At 40.4% G+C, this 19,531-nt stretch overlaps 1 protein-coding gene across 1 annotated transcript; it reads left to right on the plus strand.

Moving 5' to 3' along the window:
• Positions 1-3,030: 3,030 nt before the first annotated feature.
• On the plus strand, positions 3,031-19,531 carry PRSS35 (serine protease 35). The gene is made up of 3 exons (XM_006175512.3): positions 3,031-3,111; positions 3,338-3,522; positions 16,709-19,531. Exon 3 carries the CDS (start codon positions 16,728-16,730, stop codon positions 17,967-17,969), a length of 1,242 nt encoding a protein of 413 aa, XP_006175574.1. The 5' UTR covers positions 3,031-3,111; positions 3,338-3,522; positions 16,709-16,727; the 3' UTR covers positions 17,970-19,531.

The raw sequence follows: 19,531 nt of genomic DNA on the forward strand, positions 1-19,531 counted from the left end.
GCATGCCTACTGTTAAGAAAAAAGAAAGATCTCAAACAAACTTAACTTTATATCTCAAGGAGCTATAGAAACAAGAACTAAGCCCAACGATAGGAGAAGGAGGGAAATAACAAAGGTCAGAGTGGAAGTAAGTGAAATAGAGTATAGAAAAAAAAAAGAAAATTTTAAAGAAATTAGGATTTTTTTGGAAAGATAAACAAAACTGATAAGCCTTGACCTAGACTTATCAAGAAAAAAAGAGAGAAGACTCAAATAAATAAAATCAGAAGTGAAAAAGGAGACATTACAACTGATACTACAGAAATACATGGATCATAAGAGTACTATGAACAGTTATATGCCAGTTATAAGTACTGTAAGTCTTAGAGTAATTAGGTACAAGAAAAAAAAAATCTGAACTGGACACCCTAGAAGAGATGGATAAAGTCCCAGAAACATACAATCTACCAAGTTTGAATCATGAAGAAAAAGAAAATCTGAACAGACCAATAACAACTAAGGAGGTTGAATCAGTAATCAAAACCCTCCCAACAATGAAAACCCTAGGACCAGATGGCTTCACAGGTGAATTCTGCCAAACATGTAAAGAATTAATGCCAATTCTTCTCAAACTCTTCAAAAAAAAATTGAAGAGGAGGGAACACTTCTAAACTCATTTTACAAGTTTACCCTTGTAAACTTAAAATACTTGTAAAACAAGTTCAAGAGCACATTAACAGGATCATACATCATGATCAAGTGAGATTTATCCTTGGAAAGCAAGGATGGTTCAACATATGCAAATCAATAAATGTGAAATACTACATTAATAGAAAGATAATAATCACATGATCATGTCAATAGATGCAGAAAAAGCACTTAACAAAATTCAACATCCTTTCATGATAAAAACTGTCAAAAAATTGGGTATAGAAGGAACATACCTCAACATAATAAAGGCAGTACATGACAAGCCCACAGGAAACATCATACTCAATGGTGAAGGGCTAAAAACTCCCCTCTAAGATCAGGAACTAGACAAGAGTGTCTGCTCTCACCACTCTTATTCATCATAGTACTGGAAGTCTTAGAGTAATTAGGTACAAGAAAAAAAATCTGAATCAGAAAGGAAAAAGTAAAACTGTCTGTATTTGCAATCACATTATCTTGTATGGAGTAGTACAGAGCAAATTCCAAAGACCCCAAAAAACTCTTGGACCTAATAAATAAATTCAGTAAAGTTTCAGGATACAAAAATCAACCTACATAAATCTGTTGCGTTTCTATAAACAAATAACGAAATATCTGAAAACAAAATTCTTAAAAATCCCCTTTACAATAATGTCAAAAATAATAAAATACTTAGGAATACATTTATCCAATCAAACTAAGTATCTATACACCCATAACAGATGCCTATACCAAAGGAATAGAATTGGGAGCCACAAATAAAACCACACATATACAGTCAACCAATATTTGACAGGAAGCCAGAAATACTCAATGGGCTGAGGGGCAGGGGAGATGGGGAGAAGTTAGTCAAAGGGTACAAACTTTTAGTTACAAGATGAATAAATTTCAGGTCTCTAATGTACAGCATGGTGATTATAGTTAAAAATACTGTACTGTAATCTTGAAAATTGTTCTGAATGTAAGGCTTTAACATTCTCACCCTAATGACAACCAAAACAATGATAATTCTGTGACCTTTCTGTGGTAAATATTCCACATCTTGTAGGTGTAGCAACTCATCACATAGTGCACCTTAAATTAAAATGATATTATATGTCAACTATATCTCAGTAAAGCTGCAGGGAAAAAGAAGGCTTGGGGTTAAAGGCTCGGGAAGAAGGGGCCCTGAATGGGAGAGCACTGAAGTTGACTTTACGAGTTGTCATTGAGGGGTGGTGACAGAATTAAAGAAATCAGACCTGCATCCCCACTAAATCCTCCTGGATTTATGCAGTGTTAGAATTCCCCAAAATGTCTGAGAAGTATAGATTATAAAACTCCTCCAGATAACCTTAATTTACTAATGAAGAGGCTGAAGCCCAGGGCACAACTATGCAGGGTCAGAGGGGTCTCCGCATTCTGAGTTCTGGGCTTTCTTTACCACTTCCTCACACTCCATTTCACTGGTGAACTTTTTTAGTTCAACTCAGTCAGCAGTCATTAAGTGCCAGGCCCTCTGGTGGAGGGTGGAGATTCAAAGATGCATTTGAAGATTATGATCTAACTGGTGAGACCGAGAGCTTCAGAACTAATTATTCAATACCAGGTAAAAATTATTAATAGATTTTAATTATATGGGTAAGTGCATAAATAAAGTGTAAAAACGGGGAAATGAAATGATTGTATATGTTCTGATCTCCTTCTGCTAAAAAAAAAAAATACATAGAAACTTGAGAAAAGCAATGTACTACGATTGAGCCAAGTGTTCCGGGACATGCTAAGACCTTGTGTTATAAATACTTGTGCACTTATCTGATTTCTTCCTTGGGGGCCAGGACCAAGTTTTCGTACTCATTTCTGTATGGGTGCATCTGGCTTCAGCCCTGACCCCCAGCAGAAGACGAGTAGTCGCTGAATACTTTCCTTAGGGGGGTCCCCACCCCAAAGGAGCACTCTCCTAAGGAGCAGAGAAGAGTCTAAGAGAGAGGTAGTTAGAATTTTGGTGGGACTGAGGTGGGCAAGGATGTTAAACGATACTCGCCAAAAAGCAAAAAAGCGCCTCCTAGCCTCGCGACAGACGGAAAACTGACGGGCTCCCCCTGGAGGCCCCACAGGATGCTCACGGGGTGACCCAGACCCCAGCCCTCCAGGGTCGCAAGTCCTCACGGCGGATGTGGGCGCCTGCGAGGTCCCGGATGGAGACTGGCTTGGGTTGGGGTTAGGGAAATAAATGCCCATGTGTATTCTAGACGGCTGGGGTCTAAATCTCGAGCACGGAGATTGAGACTCGAAGAACCACTCCCACGCACCCCCCCGATCCCTCCCCTCCAAGCACACATTTCGGGGTATCTTCTTGAGACTATTTTTGGGATGCATACTATTACGGAGACAGACACCTCTTGTGATCTCATTATTTTTTCCTAGAGCTGAATTAATCACTCTGGGGTCAAAGATGCTGGGGTGAGAGGCTGCCTGGTTCACCCCACACTTCCAAATAAATCCCCCCCGAGCTCCGCGTCCCTGTTCCTTCTCCCTCCCTCTCCTTCCTCTCTCTCCCCTCTCTCCTCCTGCCCACCTCCTCTCCCCTCTCCTCTCCCCTCGCCTCCCCCGCGTCCGCCCGGCGCCAACGCCCCCTTTCCCCTCCCATCTCCCCTCCCGGGCGCTCAGCTCTGCTCTCTCCTCGCAGTCTCAGCCTCGAGCTCTGAGCTCCCGACGGTGCTGGCGGGCGGTGACCGGGCGTCCCGGGCTCTGGCTGTCCCGAGGCTGGTGGCAGCCGCGCCCCCGCCCTCCTGCCTCACCAGCATTGGTGACAACCTCGGGACACTTTGATTCGAGCTGGGCAGCGCCCCCAGGACCGAATCAGCTGAACAGGTAAGGATGGAGCCCCCCTGGATAGGGTGAGACCCCAGAACCTGGACATTTCCTTAAGAAAGACAAGACCTACCCGGGGAGAACTTTGAAGGGCTCTAAAGTTAGGGATCAAACTCAGCACTTTTAAGTCATCAAAGAAACGACTCTTTCAGAAAGGCGATTCTTCGTGCCGGCCTCTGCACAGTTTAATAGTAACAGTAACAATGTTTGCATTGGAATATAAATGGAATTCTTTCTATTTAAGTACTACCAGAGGGGACCGTCTTTCTTTTTGTGATTATTAACAGATGCCATTGAAAAAGGTGTAAAACGCATTCCTGGAAAGTCTACTCTCGTTGAAAGCCTCTTTGGCAGGTTTACTATGACAGCTAGGAATTCCTCTCTCTCTCATCAATTTGGCTGCACAGGTCAGCAAAAGGAGCAGTGCAAAACATTTTTTTAAAATGAGAAGGTGAAATAAAATTGAAAAGTGTTGGATTTGCTTTAAAATACTCTAGAAAAAAAGGTGGAGGAGACAACTGAAACAAGATTGGCAAAATATTGGTAAAAATTGCAGCTGGGTGATGGGCACGTGGGGTTTACTGTTCTACTTTTTAAAAAATAGCTTTCTCTCTACTTTTGTGTAGTTTGAAATTTTCTACAATAAAAGTCTTTGAAAAGTTGTAGAAACACCTCCTGCCTCATTCCTCTGACCTTTTCGCACTGTCATTGACGTGAAAGAAGCTGTCAATCTTGTATCTAGATGCTCCCTTCCCCCTTTTATTAAAACCCTTCTCACTTCTGAAATTAATTCTCATTTGATCCCAAGTGCATGTGTCTCCATAGAGAACTATAAAAGTCCTATGTTGCTGCTTGGAGAACTATGCTTAGAATCTGGTTTATAATTTAGAAGAGGGAATGTGAAAATTCCAGCCAAAGAAGTCAGTTAGGCTTGAAAGGAGTGCTCAAGCATCATATGGAATTTTATTTTTATTAGGAAACACTAGAGGAGCTCCTTTAATGTGAGAAGAGGTTGAATGTTGACACTTTTCCTACTTTCCTTCCAGACAGCTTGGAGGTCTGCACGCTTTTAAGAATCTTTCTCGTGGTGTCAAATGTGAGATTGTTTAGCCTAGTGCTTGGCATACAGGACGTGCTCATTATTTGTTAAAATAAACCATTGCTAATGTGAGCTAATTTTCCCTGTTGAGTTAATGATTTATCTTTCTCTGCCCAATGCTCAACTATCCAAGGCAAGCATATTGCATTTTAACAGTGGGTTCAGACTGAGACTTCTGGAGGCTGAAGCTACTTCACCTAGAAGGGAGTTAACTCTGCCCAGGAGAAATCTGAGATGAGGAGGGTGGGAAAGTTAAATCAGCGGGACACAGGTTATTATTTTGTGACTTTGCGTAACTCAAGTTTTTTCAAGAGCGTCAGAAGCTTTAACAGATGTTTGCTGAGCTGAAAACAACCGTGCATAAGCTTTAAAGCCTGAAGAGTAGCAGACCTAATGCATTTACAGAGATTCTTTGCTTTCAAAGGCCAACTTGCAAGATAAAAAGTTAGGAGCCATATGCTGTATACTTCCTATGCCAGTGGATGAAAGAGCCAGCAGAGGGTTCTCTAGGGGCTCCCTTAGTGCCACTCACCCCGAATTTGATTTACACACAGCATATCCATTGCATAATTTGAAATGTACAGGTCCTGGAAAAATAGCTAAAACAAAAAGAGAGGTTTTTTTTTTTTTATTGTGATGAGAAACAGAAGTTGTGGGTTACTGTAAAATAATCAGCTGTGTAACTTTACCATCTTCCTTTCCCTCAAGTACTGCTAAATTTTTAAAGCAGACATTACTTTGTCTCCATTCCTGAAACTACACTTGAAGATGGTGTTATTGGTATGATATTCTGCATAGAAACTGGCACATTGTCAGTGAACTTCCTTGCCATTTATTTTCAGCCTAGAATCGGTGGAGAGCTTATCCTTTGAAATGGATTATAAAGTATTTGATAAACATGTGAAATAGTTGGTGGGTTGAAGATTTTTCTTCGTGTTGGAATGAACGGCAGCACATTTGGGGGATGATTTAGCGGTGCCGTAGGTCAGAGTGGAAGTGCTGGTGGGGCAGTGGTTTTGGGAAACCACCTGCCAGGAAATCGTCTGGCCGTGGACATCATCATCAACCTCAGCTCATCAGGACCGTCTCTGTGGTCTGTAGGTGGGTTTGCTAAATGTGATCAATTCCACATGTGACAATGTCTAGTGTATTATTAACCATTGAGACTTCTCTCCCTCCCATGAAGCCTACCTGCCTCGAAAATAAATTCGATTTCCTAGCTCAGTGAATGTAAACAATTTAAATGTGGGCTCTTAGATCTGGCATCAATAGGCCAGCTTCGCCATCTCGTGGTAGCAATATGGATAGCAGGCAAGTTCCTACCCTCCCAGGACTAGGAATTGAAGCTCCTTCAGGATCATTGATGAGTAAATTACTTGTGTTTTTCTCATTTGTGGTTTAATGTAGGACGTGAGGGCTGAAAGATATCTTAGGAATTTTCTAGTCCAACTCAATGGCCAAGGAAGAGTATCACAGAGATTCTGAAATGAGGAAAGAGGCTTTGAAATGATGCGGGCGTAACATAGTTAAGCTCTGTGTGCATTTGTAGAACACACGAATTTATCTACCCTGTTCTGATTCTCGTTTCTTCTAAGCAGTACTTCTCCAGGCCCCATAATGTTTTGTTGTGATTTTCTGGGTTTAGTTCTAGAATTGTGTGTCTGTATAATTTTCCTAAGAAAATTTCCATTTAAGTGTATGTCTCTGACCCAAACATTCTTTCCCACTTTATATCAGTCCCTACTACTTCCTTTCTAAACATCAAAGGCAGACAATTTAAAAAATTAGATTTTTACCTTTATAAGGGTATTCATTTCCGGGGGGGGGGCTATAGCTCAGTGGTAGTGCACGTGCTTCGCAATGCATGAGGTCCTGGGTTCAATTTCTAGCACCTCCATTAAAAAAATAAATAACTAAATAAACCTAATTATTACCCCTCCAAATAAAACTAACAAACAAAAAAGCTACAAATATTGAAAAAAAAATTTTTTTAAGTGTATGGGGGGAGGCTATAGCTCAAGCAGTAGAGTGCATGCTTAGCAAGTACAAGGGCCTGGGTTCAATCCCCAGTACCTCCTCTAAAATATAAAATAAATAAACTAATTACCCTCCCCCCCCCAAATGTATTCATTTCCTATTGCTGCTGTAACAAATTACCAAAAACTTAGTGACTTAAAACCACACATCATCTTATGGTTCTGGAGGCCAGAAGTCTAAAGAGGGTCAGCAGGGCTGCATTTCTTTTCCTGGAAGTTCTAGAGAGAATTTGTCTCCTGGCCTTTTTCAGGTTCTAGACCCCCCACCCCAATTCCAGAGCTTGTGACCCCGCCTTACTCTGACCTCTGCCTCCATCTTCACTGCTCCGTCTTACTACTGCCCCTCCTGCCTCCTTCCTATAAGGATCCCTGGGATTACACGGGCTCCCCTGGACAATCCGAGCTAATCCCCTCATCTCAGAATCCTTAGCTAACTCACATTTGCAAAGTCTCTTTTACCAGGTAAGGACCATTTTCACAGGTCCCCGGGACTAGGATGTGGCTTTCCTTGGGAGCCATGACAGGCACAATTTGGAGATACCGTGGGTTCAGTTCCAGACCGCCACAATATAGCAAATTGTGCAATAAAGCCAGTCACATGATTTTTTTTTTTTTTTGGTTTCCCAGTGCATATAAAAGGTACTGTAGTCTCTTAACTGTGCAATAGTATGATGTCTAAAAAGTGATGTATATAACTTAATTTAAAAAATGCTTTGTTGCTAAAAAATGATGGCTGTCATCTGAGCTTCAGAAAGTCATAATCTTTTTGATGGTGGAGGGTCTGGCCTTGATGTTTATGGCTGCTGACTGAGCACAGTGGTGCTTGCTGAAGGCTGGGGTGGCCATGGCAATTTCTTAAAATAAGCAACAGTGAAGTCTGCTGCATCGATCGTGTCTTTCTTTCACAAACGATTTCTCTGTAGCATGCAGTGCTATTTGACAGCGTTTTACCCAAAGAACTTCTTTCAAAACTAGAGTCAGTTCTCTCAAATCCTGCTGTTTCTTTATCAACTAAGTTTATGTAATATTCTAAATCCATTGTTGTCATTTCAAGAATCTTCAAAGCATCTTCATCAGGCATAGATTCCATCTCAGGAAATCACCTTCTTTGCTTATCCATAAGAAGCAACTCCTTACCCATTATAGTTTGATCGTGAGATTGCAGCAATGCAGTCACATCTTCAGGCTCTACTTCCAATGCTACTTTGCTTCTATTTCCACTACATCTGTAGTTACTTCCTCCACTGAAGTCTTGAACCCCTCAAAGTCATCGATGAGGACTGGAATCAACTTCTTCCAAACTCCTGTTAATGTTGATGTTTTAACCTCTTCCCGTTAATCAGGACTGTCCTTAATGGCATCTAGAATGTTGACTCCTTTCCCAAAGGTTTTCAATTGACTTTGCCCAGATCCATCAGAAGAACCACACCTATGGCAGCTGTAGTCTTACGAAATGTATTTCTTAAAAATAAGTCTTGAAAGTTAAAATGACTCCTTGATCCACGGGCTGTAGAAGGATGCTGTGTTAGCAGGCATGAAAATAACACTAATTTTGTTGTCCATCTCCATCAGAACTCTTGAGAGACCAGGTACATTATCAATAAGCAGTAATATTTTGAAAGGAATCCTTTTTTTCTAAGCAATAGTTCTCAGCAGTGGGATTGAAATATTCAGTAAAACCTGTTATAAACAGATATGCTATCAACCAGGCTTTGCTGTTCCATTTATAGAGCACAGGCAGAGTAGGTTAAGGATCCACGGGTTTTTGGAATGATCAATGATTATTGGCTTCAATTTCACTGTCACCAGCTGCATCAGCCTCTAAGAGAGTCAGCCTATTATTTGAAGCTTTGAAGCCAGGCATTGACTTCTCTCTAACTATGAAAGTCCCAGATGGCATCTTCTTTCAATATAAGTCTGTTTCATTCACATTAAAAATCTGTTCAGCGGGTGGGTATAGCTGAGTGGTAGAGCACCTGTTTAGCATGCATGAGGTCCTAGGTTCAATCCCCAGGACCTTCATTAAAATAAAAATAAACAAAAAAGTTACCCCCCAAAATTAAAAAAATTTTTTTTAAATATACACAAAGAAAATAAACAAAAAATGCTCAACAGATAAAAGAAAAGAAAAGAAAATCTGCTGTTTAGCATAGCCACCTTCATGAATTCTCTGGGCTAGATTTTCTGGATAACCTGCTGCAGCTTCTGCATCAGCACCTGCTGTGTCACCTTGCACTTGACGTCATGGAGGTGGCTTCTTTCCTTAAATCTCATGAACCAACCTTTGCTAGCTTCCAACTTTTCTCCTGCAGCTTCCTCGCCTCTCTCAGCCTTCACAGAATTGAAGAGAGTTAGGGCCTTGCTCTGGATGAGGCTTTGGCTTAAGGGAAAGTTGTGGCTGGCTTGATTTTCTATCCAGACCATTAAAACTTTCTCCATATAACCAGTAAGGCTGTTTTGCTTTCTTATCATTCATGTGTTCACTGGAATATAGCACTTTTCATTTCCTTCAAGAATTTTTCCTTTGCATTCACAACCTGGCTACCTGTTTGGCACAAGAGGCTAGCTTTCAGCCTGTCTCGGCTTTCCACATGCCCTCCTCACTAGGCTTAATCATTTCTTGCTTTTGATTTCAAGTGAGAGTCTTGTGACTCTTCCTTTCACTTGAACACTTAGAGGCCACCGTAGGGTTCTTAACTGGCCTAATTTCAATACTGTGTGTCTCAAGTAACAGGGAGACCTGAGGAGGAGAAAGAGGGGGGAGAGGGCCAGTCATGGAGCAGCCAGAACACACACAATCTTATTAAGTTTCCCAACTTCTATGGGCATGGTCTGTGGGCCCCCCAAATAGTTACAATAATAACATCAAAGATCACTGATCACTAGAACAAATATAATAATAATGAGAAAGAATTGCCAGAATGTGAGACAGACACACGAAGTTACCAAATGCTGTTGGAAAAATGGCTGGTAGACTTGCTCCACGCAGGGTTGCTGCAAACTTTAAATTTGTAAAAAACACAGTATCTGTGAAGTGCAGTAAAGTTCAATGGAATGAGGTCTGTACTCGGCATACCACAAGGAGGTTCAGGGATGCATGAAATCCCTTATAAATACCTGCCTATGTGTTGACTCCTACTGTTTGATATTATAAAACTAATTACCATTTGCTGGGGGCTCTGCTGTGCTCTGGGCATTGTGTTTACATGTATATCATGTAAGTGTCTCACAAAAATACTCTAAAATATTATCCCTCTTTAACAAATGTAGAAAATAATGTTTGCAGAGATTAAGTGATCTTCACAAAATCATACTGCTAAGAAGTTGCAAGTGGACTGCTGTTGGTTTGGCTTCAAAGCCCACTGCCTCCATCATCATTGAAACACCCGAGTCATCTTCACCACATCACTAACACTTTCTCATCATCCTGATCCCATACGTTTTTAGCTGAAATCTGGCCTCCATTCAATGCTCCACTCAGTGACTGACAGTCAGTGGGGGCTTCAAGTGGGCCAGGAATTGAATTTAGGAAAATACCTATTCTCCTCTGCATCTGCTCTCAATTTGTGAAAGAGACTATTAAAGTGTTACAAGCGTTCTCCAAACCCTAACCCATTAATGCTTGCTTTCTACCTGTGTGCTCTCACTAGCAATCCTCCTCCTCTCCTGCCCCAGCCTTCTGCCAAAGCCAGTACTTCTCCCTGCAGGTGTGCAGAATATGGGCCAGGCCATAAAGTCGACCTGTGGTGTGTCGATCTTGACTGAACAGGTGGAGGATGACAATGGAGGAAGAGAGAGATGGCTTAAGCATTTTTTCACATCCGTGCATATGTGTAAATGTAGGCAGTGATGTTGGGAGGAGCAGGTTGGAATCATGGATGGTTAAATAAAGGACAGGGAATGCAATCACTGCTGTGTCCTAACATAGACGTTATGGTAGAAGTTGGTGTTGGCCCTACCAGGCCACTGATCTGACTGAGTGGTCTCTGACTCATGACAGCCCCCCCAAAGTTGTTTGACAGTAATGCAAAATGATGTTCCATGGCAGTATGCTCTACATGTGAACTTGGACAAATACCTCACTGTACATTACAAGGGAGCAGGTAAAGGGCGGGGAGGGTATAGCTCAGTGGTAGAGCGCATACTTAGCATGCACGAGGTCCTGGGTTCAATCCCCAGTGCCTCTATTAAAAATTCAAAAAAATCAATAAATAGACCTAATTACCTCCCCCCACTCCAAACCAAACAAAACCCAACCAAACAAAAAAAGGGACCAGATAAAAAGAAAGGCCCGAGTAAGTGTGAAATCTATCACCTGGTACAGCTGCTAGATAAATAAGGCAGCTCATTTTCATCTACAAACAAAGCAATTCATTCAAACCCTTTAATATAGAGAGCACTCATCTCATCTTTCATTCGTCTGCCTGCCCTACCTAAGCTAAAATATCAACTTCTCAGGGTAACAAACCAAAAAATGAAAAGAGGAACAGCCTGAGGATATAATTATGTCATGCCATAGTAAAATTCTATACATTCCAGATAGACTCAGTCAAAAAGTTAGGTTTTTCTTTCACTGTAAATCACTTCCTTTGAGGAGTTATTTTGACATTGACTCTGTGTCCTTTTAGGCCTAGGTCCTGTTGGCAGTTTCAGAATTCTTAGGATAGATCCAGGCTAAAAGTAAGACACAGGAAATGTAATTCAAGTGTTCTGTGGCTGGGTAATGTTTAAACACACTTGAGTTTAACAGCAAAGAAAAAAATACATCACAGAGCCACAGATATTCATAGAAATGAGTAATTAGGAAAGCATTCATTTGGGAAGTCTCTAAAGTGAAGCTGTCCTTGAACAAAAAACAAAACAAAGAAAAAGGGAGTTTGAGAGGGCATAAGAAACTATCCTGAAATAAAACTGCTTGACTGTAAAACTGACTTTTTTGAAAACTACAAGTGCTATAACTTTGCCTTATATAATAAACTGTTTTAAAGTGATGTTAATTCACCCATTAAGGTAGGATAATAATTATGAAAGAACTTATTATTTCTATGTTCTGGGCTCAGAGGTAATTCTTTGCATGTATCAACTTACTTAATTCTCACAATTATGTTATGAAGTTGAGATTACTACCATCTCGCCTTTGCCGACGAGGAAACTGAAACCTAACTGAACTTAATGAACTGCCCAATTCAGATGCCTAATAAGTGGTAAAGGTGAGACTCAGCCCAAGGTGTCTTACTCCTTGGTCTGCCTTTGTAACCATGATGCTGCTACAGACACTCAAATATTCTTAATACTATCAGCACTCACATTTCTGAGAAAGCATAAGCACACAGACAAACCAAAGCCATAGTAAGTTAGCCCTTGTAGTTATGTGTGGCCATTTCTGTTAATAGTACAGACCAGGTACAAATGTGGAGTAAGATTTACTCCATTGGTAGGAGTTCATCCATAAATCCTGATAGGCTTGCCTCTTCCCTAATTCCCTTCGCCTCCATTTGTCTCCATGATCCAACCCATAATCAGCTATTGAACACTGACCCATGGTGGGGGCCATGACTGCAGCCTCACTTTCATTAACCCAAATTGGAATTTGAAGCCCCAAATGCAAGCCATCTGGAAAGTGCCAGGGAAGGTCACAATTATAATGGAAGACAGGAAGAAGGAGGAGGAGGAGGAGGGAAGACAAGGGACATTAAAGCTTTCAAAATACTATAGCTGCTTCGCGAGCTGGGACCACATCCCTTTAGTTAGTGATGTTGGAAGACAGGCGTCTGTAGATGTAGCCACTGAACCATGGATGGCTCTATCAGTAAGAGCTATCATTTACATCACATTGACATTTTACCACAAGGCAAACTTCAGGTTTTACAAAAGAAAGTGTCCTGAAACATTTGTCCAAATTTTAAATTACAGGCCAAATTAGACAGGCTAACTGAATCCATGTCCTTTATTACTATGATTCTGAGATTCTATTACAAGGCTCTGCCTTTCCTGTGCCCAAGGATAGATGTGGGCATGGCTTTTACTCCTGGGCTGCACTGCAGCTGAGTCCCTCAAAGGGCTCCAGACAGGGCTGGCCAGCCAATGCCCTTGCATCATCCGGAGCATCAGATGTTGGAGGCATTACATACAAGCCTACTGAATTTGCATCTTTTCAGACATTGCTCACTAACTTATATAAAAGTATGTTTTTTTTTCTATTCAAGGCTGAACCATTCAATATTAGCAGTTCCTAACACAGTAAAAGAGCAGAGTTCAGGATAAATTTATTTTGTACACAAAGATGAAGCAGAGGTCATTTGAAACCTGGTTAAGCAATGAGCCCTGGAAAGACCACTTTTTAGATCAGGGCTCAAGCTGGTACAACAGGGCCTTGGCTGCTGCAGTGGTTCTCAGGCTGTACTGAGTATCAGAATTGCCTGGAGGGCTGTTTAAAACACACAAAGCTGGGAACCCATGCCCCTTCAGGAGAGTATGGCCCTGAGAATAAGCATTTTAAAAAAATAGAGGTACTGGGGATTGAATCCAGGACCTCATGCATGCTAAGCACACATTCTACCATGAGCTACACTCCCAACCCCTTTAGCATTTTTAATAAGTTCCTAGGGGATGCTGACACTGCTGGTTTGGGGACTACAACCAGGCATCTTTTGATGTGACAGAGTTTATTTTACCACACACAAGAATTTTATTAACAATCTAATACTATTCTTTTGAGTTGTTCATGTTTCATTTTGCATCCAAAGCAGGATAAAAGCCAATGGCACCACTCAATGCAGTCAGGTAGGAGTTCTTCATTACTCACAGAAGAGTCAGGCTTTTTGTTCTAGTCAGGCCTTCAACTGATTGGATGAGGCCCACCCACACTAGGGAGGGAGGTCTGCTTTATTCAGTCTACCAATTCATATGTTAATCTTATGCAGAACTCCTTCCCCACAACAGACACACCTAGAGTAATATTTGACCAAATATCTGGGTATCCAGGGGTCCAGTCAGGTTGACACATAAAACTAACAATTACATGGGGCTCTTAAAAGTCTACCTACAGAACTATGGCACAGGGTATGTGTTTTATTTGGTAAAGAATGGGGGACTTCTACATTTGAGAGTTATATTCCCATTCAATGATTTGTATGGTAAAAGGTCATCATGTCAGTTATAATTTAATATTTGCATTCCGCCTATCTAAACCATATCTGAAAACTTGCAACACTAAATTAAACAGTACTGAAAAACAAACAAACAAACAAACAAAACAAAAACCCAAATCCCAAAACTAAAACTTAACTGTGGAAGCAATACCACAGGACCATGATTTACATCCTCACTTTTGCCTAGGAATGCCTTTTGCACATTCATTACTCCACAGATCATTATTATCAGTTATTAAAATGTATAAAGTGATTCTATGTATTTTTTAATGAGGGTAAGTGGCTTTCAGTCTTTGATGTAATTATGTGTTAAGTATACAATGAACAGCTGCTATCATATAGGGCTAAATGAAAAATCAATTTTTAAAAATTTTATTTCCCACACCAAAAAGCTCCCTTGAATGAATTTTGCTAAGAATTAAGTAGATAAAAAGATATGTATATATTTTTAATTTTTAAAAATTTTTTGTTTTTTGCAGGGAAGGAGGTAATTAAGTTTGTTTGTTTGTTTGTTTGTTTATTTATTTATTTAATGGAGGTATTGGGGATTGAATCCAGGACCTTGTGCATATTAAGCCTGCACTCTACCACTGAGCTATACCCTCCCACCCCTATATTCTTTTAAAATCATCTATTTGGGGCTGTTGATAAGCTAAGAGGCAGCAAATAACTCTCTTATTTTAGCATTTTTTAAGGGAAAGATAGAACTTTTCAAACTTGGAACCGTCTAGTTAAACACAATTTCAAGGTCTCAGTATAGTTACCAAGTTGTTAGCCTTTTTCATTCCAATCCAATTAAATAAACTGGATGAAAAACTCATTATGAAAACTGCACAGAAGGTCACAGAAGAAAATAGGTGGTTCAATAAAACTGTTACCAGTATTATTACTGCTTTGTATAAAGTCACATTTGCCACGGTGGTGATTAGAAAATATTGTGACATGATTGTGGATTTTTTCTGACATATTCTTTACTGATTTTTTGGAGAATATCCATCACTCTACAGAATAATGCTCCATCTCCAAAATAAAACAAACTATTTAGCGTTAAACAACAGTCTAATGTTAACCAGAATCACCATTACTGAGCATTCAAGTGTGAGCAAATGAAGAAATGAAAACTGTAAAATTTCTATGTCATTCTGCTGAAGCCAAGTCATGGTTAAGATTATTTTAAACTTGCTTAATACGTTCAAAAGTATAATGTACGATGGTTCAAATTGATTATGTCCTGTTTTGATGGATAATGTTTAAACAAAAAGGTGGTTAATGGGTATGTTTTTGTTTTCTCAAAAGAATGCTCTTAGTTTGTTAATAAACTTCTGTACTTGTATATAGCAAAATGGACTCTGCTGTATCAGGAGATGCCCATAGTCAGCTCTGCAGCAGAAACAACTTCTGCTTTTCCTGCCAACACACAGGTTCTTATGGGTGCACCCAGGGTTGTGGGCCATTCCTAACATTTCTTAGCAGCTTTCTTTTCCAGGCAAAAAGAGTTTAGAAGAAAGCACTGAGAATGAAGGTATTGTACGAATAATCTAACTTTGAATTGCCTCTGCTTTATACACAATGCAAATCATTTGCAAAGCCTGGATATTTTAACTATTAGTTAAAAACAACTTGCCGCAATGCTTGCAAATGTCAAAACTGCTGCTCCAGGGAGGGCTACACCCCCACGTACCCTCACAAAGGAACAACTGACAAACAAATCAAGTCTAGGAATAAATTTACATACTAGTGAGCTTAGAGAAGCAGGAAGAGAGAGCGAGATGATGTGAACATTAGAAGGGTATTATACCATGCCAGGTACTGGCAACTGCAAACCGCTATCAGGTGATATGACCCACAATGAAAGGGACTATAATTAATCATGCCCATGTTCCCCCAAGTCGTAAATTCAGAACCATAGCCTGTGCTCCATAAATCCTTACAATTTTACTATACATAAAATGTCACTATAAAGCATTTGTGTGTGTTGCTTTGCTTAGGTGGTAGTTCTAAGCACAACTTTGTTTAAAAAAAACCATGGGGTACGTTTTCCTTACTTTTGAATAAACTGGCCTGTGCTGTGCATTTTTTTTTGATAAAGGGTTCTGCTTGTAAAAATCAAACCAAGTCAATAACCTATAATGAAAAAGAATATGAAAATGAATATATGTATGTATACATATGACCGAAACATTATGCTGTACACCAGAAAGTGATACATTATAATCTGACAGTTTTTTAATCTGTTCAGTTTTTTAAAAAAGTAGCTCAATAGCAGATGGGCCCATTTACTTATTTCTAAAACCTCTACTGAATATTTTAGAATATTATCCGATGATTTCACTTGTGCCATCCATTAGCTTGGTCTGCAAACCGTGATACAGGGAAATTCACTGGATTCCAGTGAATGTCTCTTCGAGCTCTATGCTAGGCACTTACACTCTAAAGATGAGGAATTTATGATCTCTGCTTTGATTAAGAAGCTAAATTCATGGAAAGTGCCAGACATCTTCTGCTACCTTTATTTCTAAATCATCTGGAGCTAAGATTGTAGGAGAACTTGGAAGGAAGAGGGTTTTACCTAGGGAGCAGGTGATCCCAGCTTGTCCCCCCATCCTACTCCCCCATGTGTTAGGTTGTCTAGGGAGGCAGAGGGGAGATGGCAGGTGGGGGTGGTTCACGTATCCACATATTAGGGCTGGTAGAGGGAAGTTTGGGTGAGAACAAATTACTGATTTGGGACATCTGTATGAGCCTACATAGTCAGGGTGTTTATTGAATCTCAGTAAAATCTAAGTATAGTGAAAATAAGGACCCCTATTTGTGTTAGGACCCAAGGCCTAAATGAGTAATAAGTAACATATTTAAAAAGAAAACATTATAAAACTTCTCTTTCTTTTTCTATTTTAAAGGACAACAGAGAAGAACGAGATGGAAACCATACTATTTTGGTTGATATTTTTCACCCTTGGGTGGACCATCATTGATGGATCAGAAACGGAAAAGGATTTTATGTGGCACTTGAGAAAAATACCCCGGGTTGTCAGTGAGAGGACTTTCCGTCTCACCAGCCCCAACTTTGAGGCAGATGCTAGGATGGTGTTAAAGAGAGTGTGTGGCATTGAATGCCAGAAAGAACTCCCCGCTCCCAGCCTTTCTGACCTCGAAGACTCTCTTTCATATGAGACTGTCTTTGAGAATGGCACCCGAACCTTGACCAGAGTCAAAGTTCAAGGCTGGGTCCTGGAGCCAACTCAAAATCTCACCACACAAGGAGCACCTGTTCGGAGGAAGAGGCAGGTGTACGGCACCGACAGCAGATTCAGCATCTTAGACAAAAGATTCTTGACCAATTTCCCTTTCAATACTGCCGTGAAGCTCTCCACGGGCTGCAGCGGCATCCTCATCTCCCCCAATCACGTCCTAACAGCTGCCCACTGCATCCACGACGGACAGGACTACATCAAAGGGAGTAAAAGGCTAAGGGTAGGGTTGTTGAAGATGAGAAAGAAAGGTGGTGGCAAGAAACGTCGGGGTTCCAGGAGGAGCAGGAGGGACGCAAGTGGTGGTGATGAAAGCGAGGTGACCAAAGAGAACCTGAAGGAGCGAGCCAGCGCCGGAAGGAGGAGGAAGGAATCTGCTCGGGGTCAGCGAGGTGCTGATGGGAAGCCCTCCTTCCAGTGGACCCGAGTCAAGAATACCCACATTCCCAAAGGCTGGGCCAGAGGCGGGCAGGGAGACGCTGCCTTGGACTACGACTACGCCCTTCTGGAGCTGAAGCGCCCTCACAGAAAGAAATACATGGAGCTGGGAATCAGTCCTACCATCAAGAAGCTGCCCGGCGGGATGATCCACTTCTCAGGCTTTGATCACGACCGGCCAGATCAGTTAGTCTACCGGTTTTGCAGCGTGTCTGATGAATCCAACGATCTCCTCTATCAATACTGCGATGCCGAGTCGGGCTCCACCGGCTCTGGGGTCTATCTGCGTCTGAAAGAGCCAGACAAAAAGAGTTGGAAGCGCAAAATCATTGCGGTCTATTCAGGCCACCAATGGGTGGATGTGCATGGTGTTCAGAAGGACTATAACGTGGCGGTGCGCATCACGCCCCTCAAGTATGCCCAGATCTGCCTCTGGATGCACGGAGATGATGCCAACTGTACTTCTGGCTAACGGAAACCTGAAGCAAGTCCGTGTATTACTCAACAGCCAAGAAAACCAATTCTGATGCTTGTCGCAAGATCACGCCATAGGTTATGCCTTGACTTGAACCCTATCAATAGCATTTCAATCTTTCTACATTTACTTTTTCAAAATTAGGTGCTTTTCATCCATTTAAAAAAAAGTTTAGGTATACATATGGAAACTAGATGGGTACTTCAATGACAAGTATATATTCTTTACATGGTGATAAGTTTCACTTGTGGGAAATATGTTGTTTCTTTCTGCCTTCTTAAAGATTAGACACTCTTTAAAAGTCAAGCTGGTGTTATAAATAATATGTGATTTCTCAGTGGACTAGTTCTCAGGGTCCTAATCTTCAGAAGAGACTAATAAGGTGCTGGTTGCATATTAAATGTGAAGCTACATACACAGAGGTGGAAAGTAACATGATTAGAATTGGGTTAGAGACACTAATTTACAGACACAGTTTGTGCTATTCTGAGATGGACACATTCAGCTCATGACCTCTATGTTTATACTGTGTTTTCCTTTGGGTGTCTGAGAAACTTTAGGTTTTCTTTCTTTTTTTTTTTTATTTTAAGAATTACAAGAGACAGCAAGCTTTAGAGACAAACTATTAACTATTTCACTGCTTTAAAAATACCAACGAAAGTGTTATTATTTATGGGAGAAACACTTTGCTCTATGAAATAAATTTAGTTTAGAAATAGGGAAGCTGAGAATTTTTAAGATCTCAAGTTTTTATTTAGTTTTCAAAATGGGCACTTTCCAAGTATGCATAGGGAAGACAGTTCAAAAGCTATAAATGATCATGTATTTAAGCCCCATCATTTGATGCTACAGTCTCCTATGTACGAGGTATTATAGTTTTAGACAAGGATTCTATAGTCTTCCTCAAGAGAAAGCCTCTCTTCCCCTTGACAAAGTTCAGCTTTCTTAATAGTGCCATAGGCATATTATTTTGGTGAATTCTTTGATTGGTAATTTTAGATATGTCCTTTTAACAAAATGAGGATAATTTATGAATATGATTTGTAAAGGAAGTTCTGATTATTTTCATTAAGAACCAAGGTTGTGCACTCACTTGGGCCATCTTGGCAGCCTGAACAGAGTCCAGATCAAACACAGAGTAGACATTCAATACATATTTCTTGCACAAACAGGTATTTGCTGAATGGCTGTAAAAGACGGTTAGTTCAGCCCATTATGATGAAAGGGTCTTAGTGATTTGTAATTGAGCGCACCATAAAATTCAGGAGTTGCAGGCCTGATTTCTGGGCTGGTCTTCTGACAGTTTTTAGAGTACATTCTCTCGTCTCTTGGGGTACACCCACATCGTTTATTCTGCCTGAGTTCAAATTCATTTTACTTATAATTTTCTTTAACAATGGGAAGTTATACCCTTGACTAGTAGGCAAAGGACTACATGATTAGATTATGATAAAAAATGATTTTGTAAAAGATGTTGAAAATAGCTGAAATTTAATACATTACATTCTTTTATAATGTGAATCTGTCAAAAATCATTCAATAAAAATTTAAAAAATCAA

The sequence above is a fragment of the Camelus ferus genome, chromosome 8 (assembly GCF_009834535.1).
Source record: "Camelus ferus isolate YT-003-E chromosome 8, BCGSAC_Cfer_1.0, whole genome shotgun sequence".
In the NCBI taxonomy this organism is placed as follows: Eukaryota; Metazoa; Chordata; class Mammalia; order Artiodactyla; family Camelidae; genus Camelus; species Camelus ferus.

Coding starts and splice junctions, on each gene's coding strand:
- PRSS35 (XM_006175512.3), top strand. CDS start 16,728: ATGGAAACCATACTATTTTGGTTGATATTTTTCACCCTTGGGTGGACC.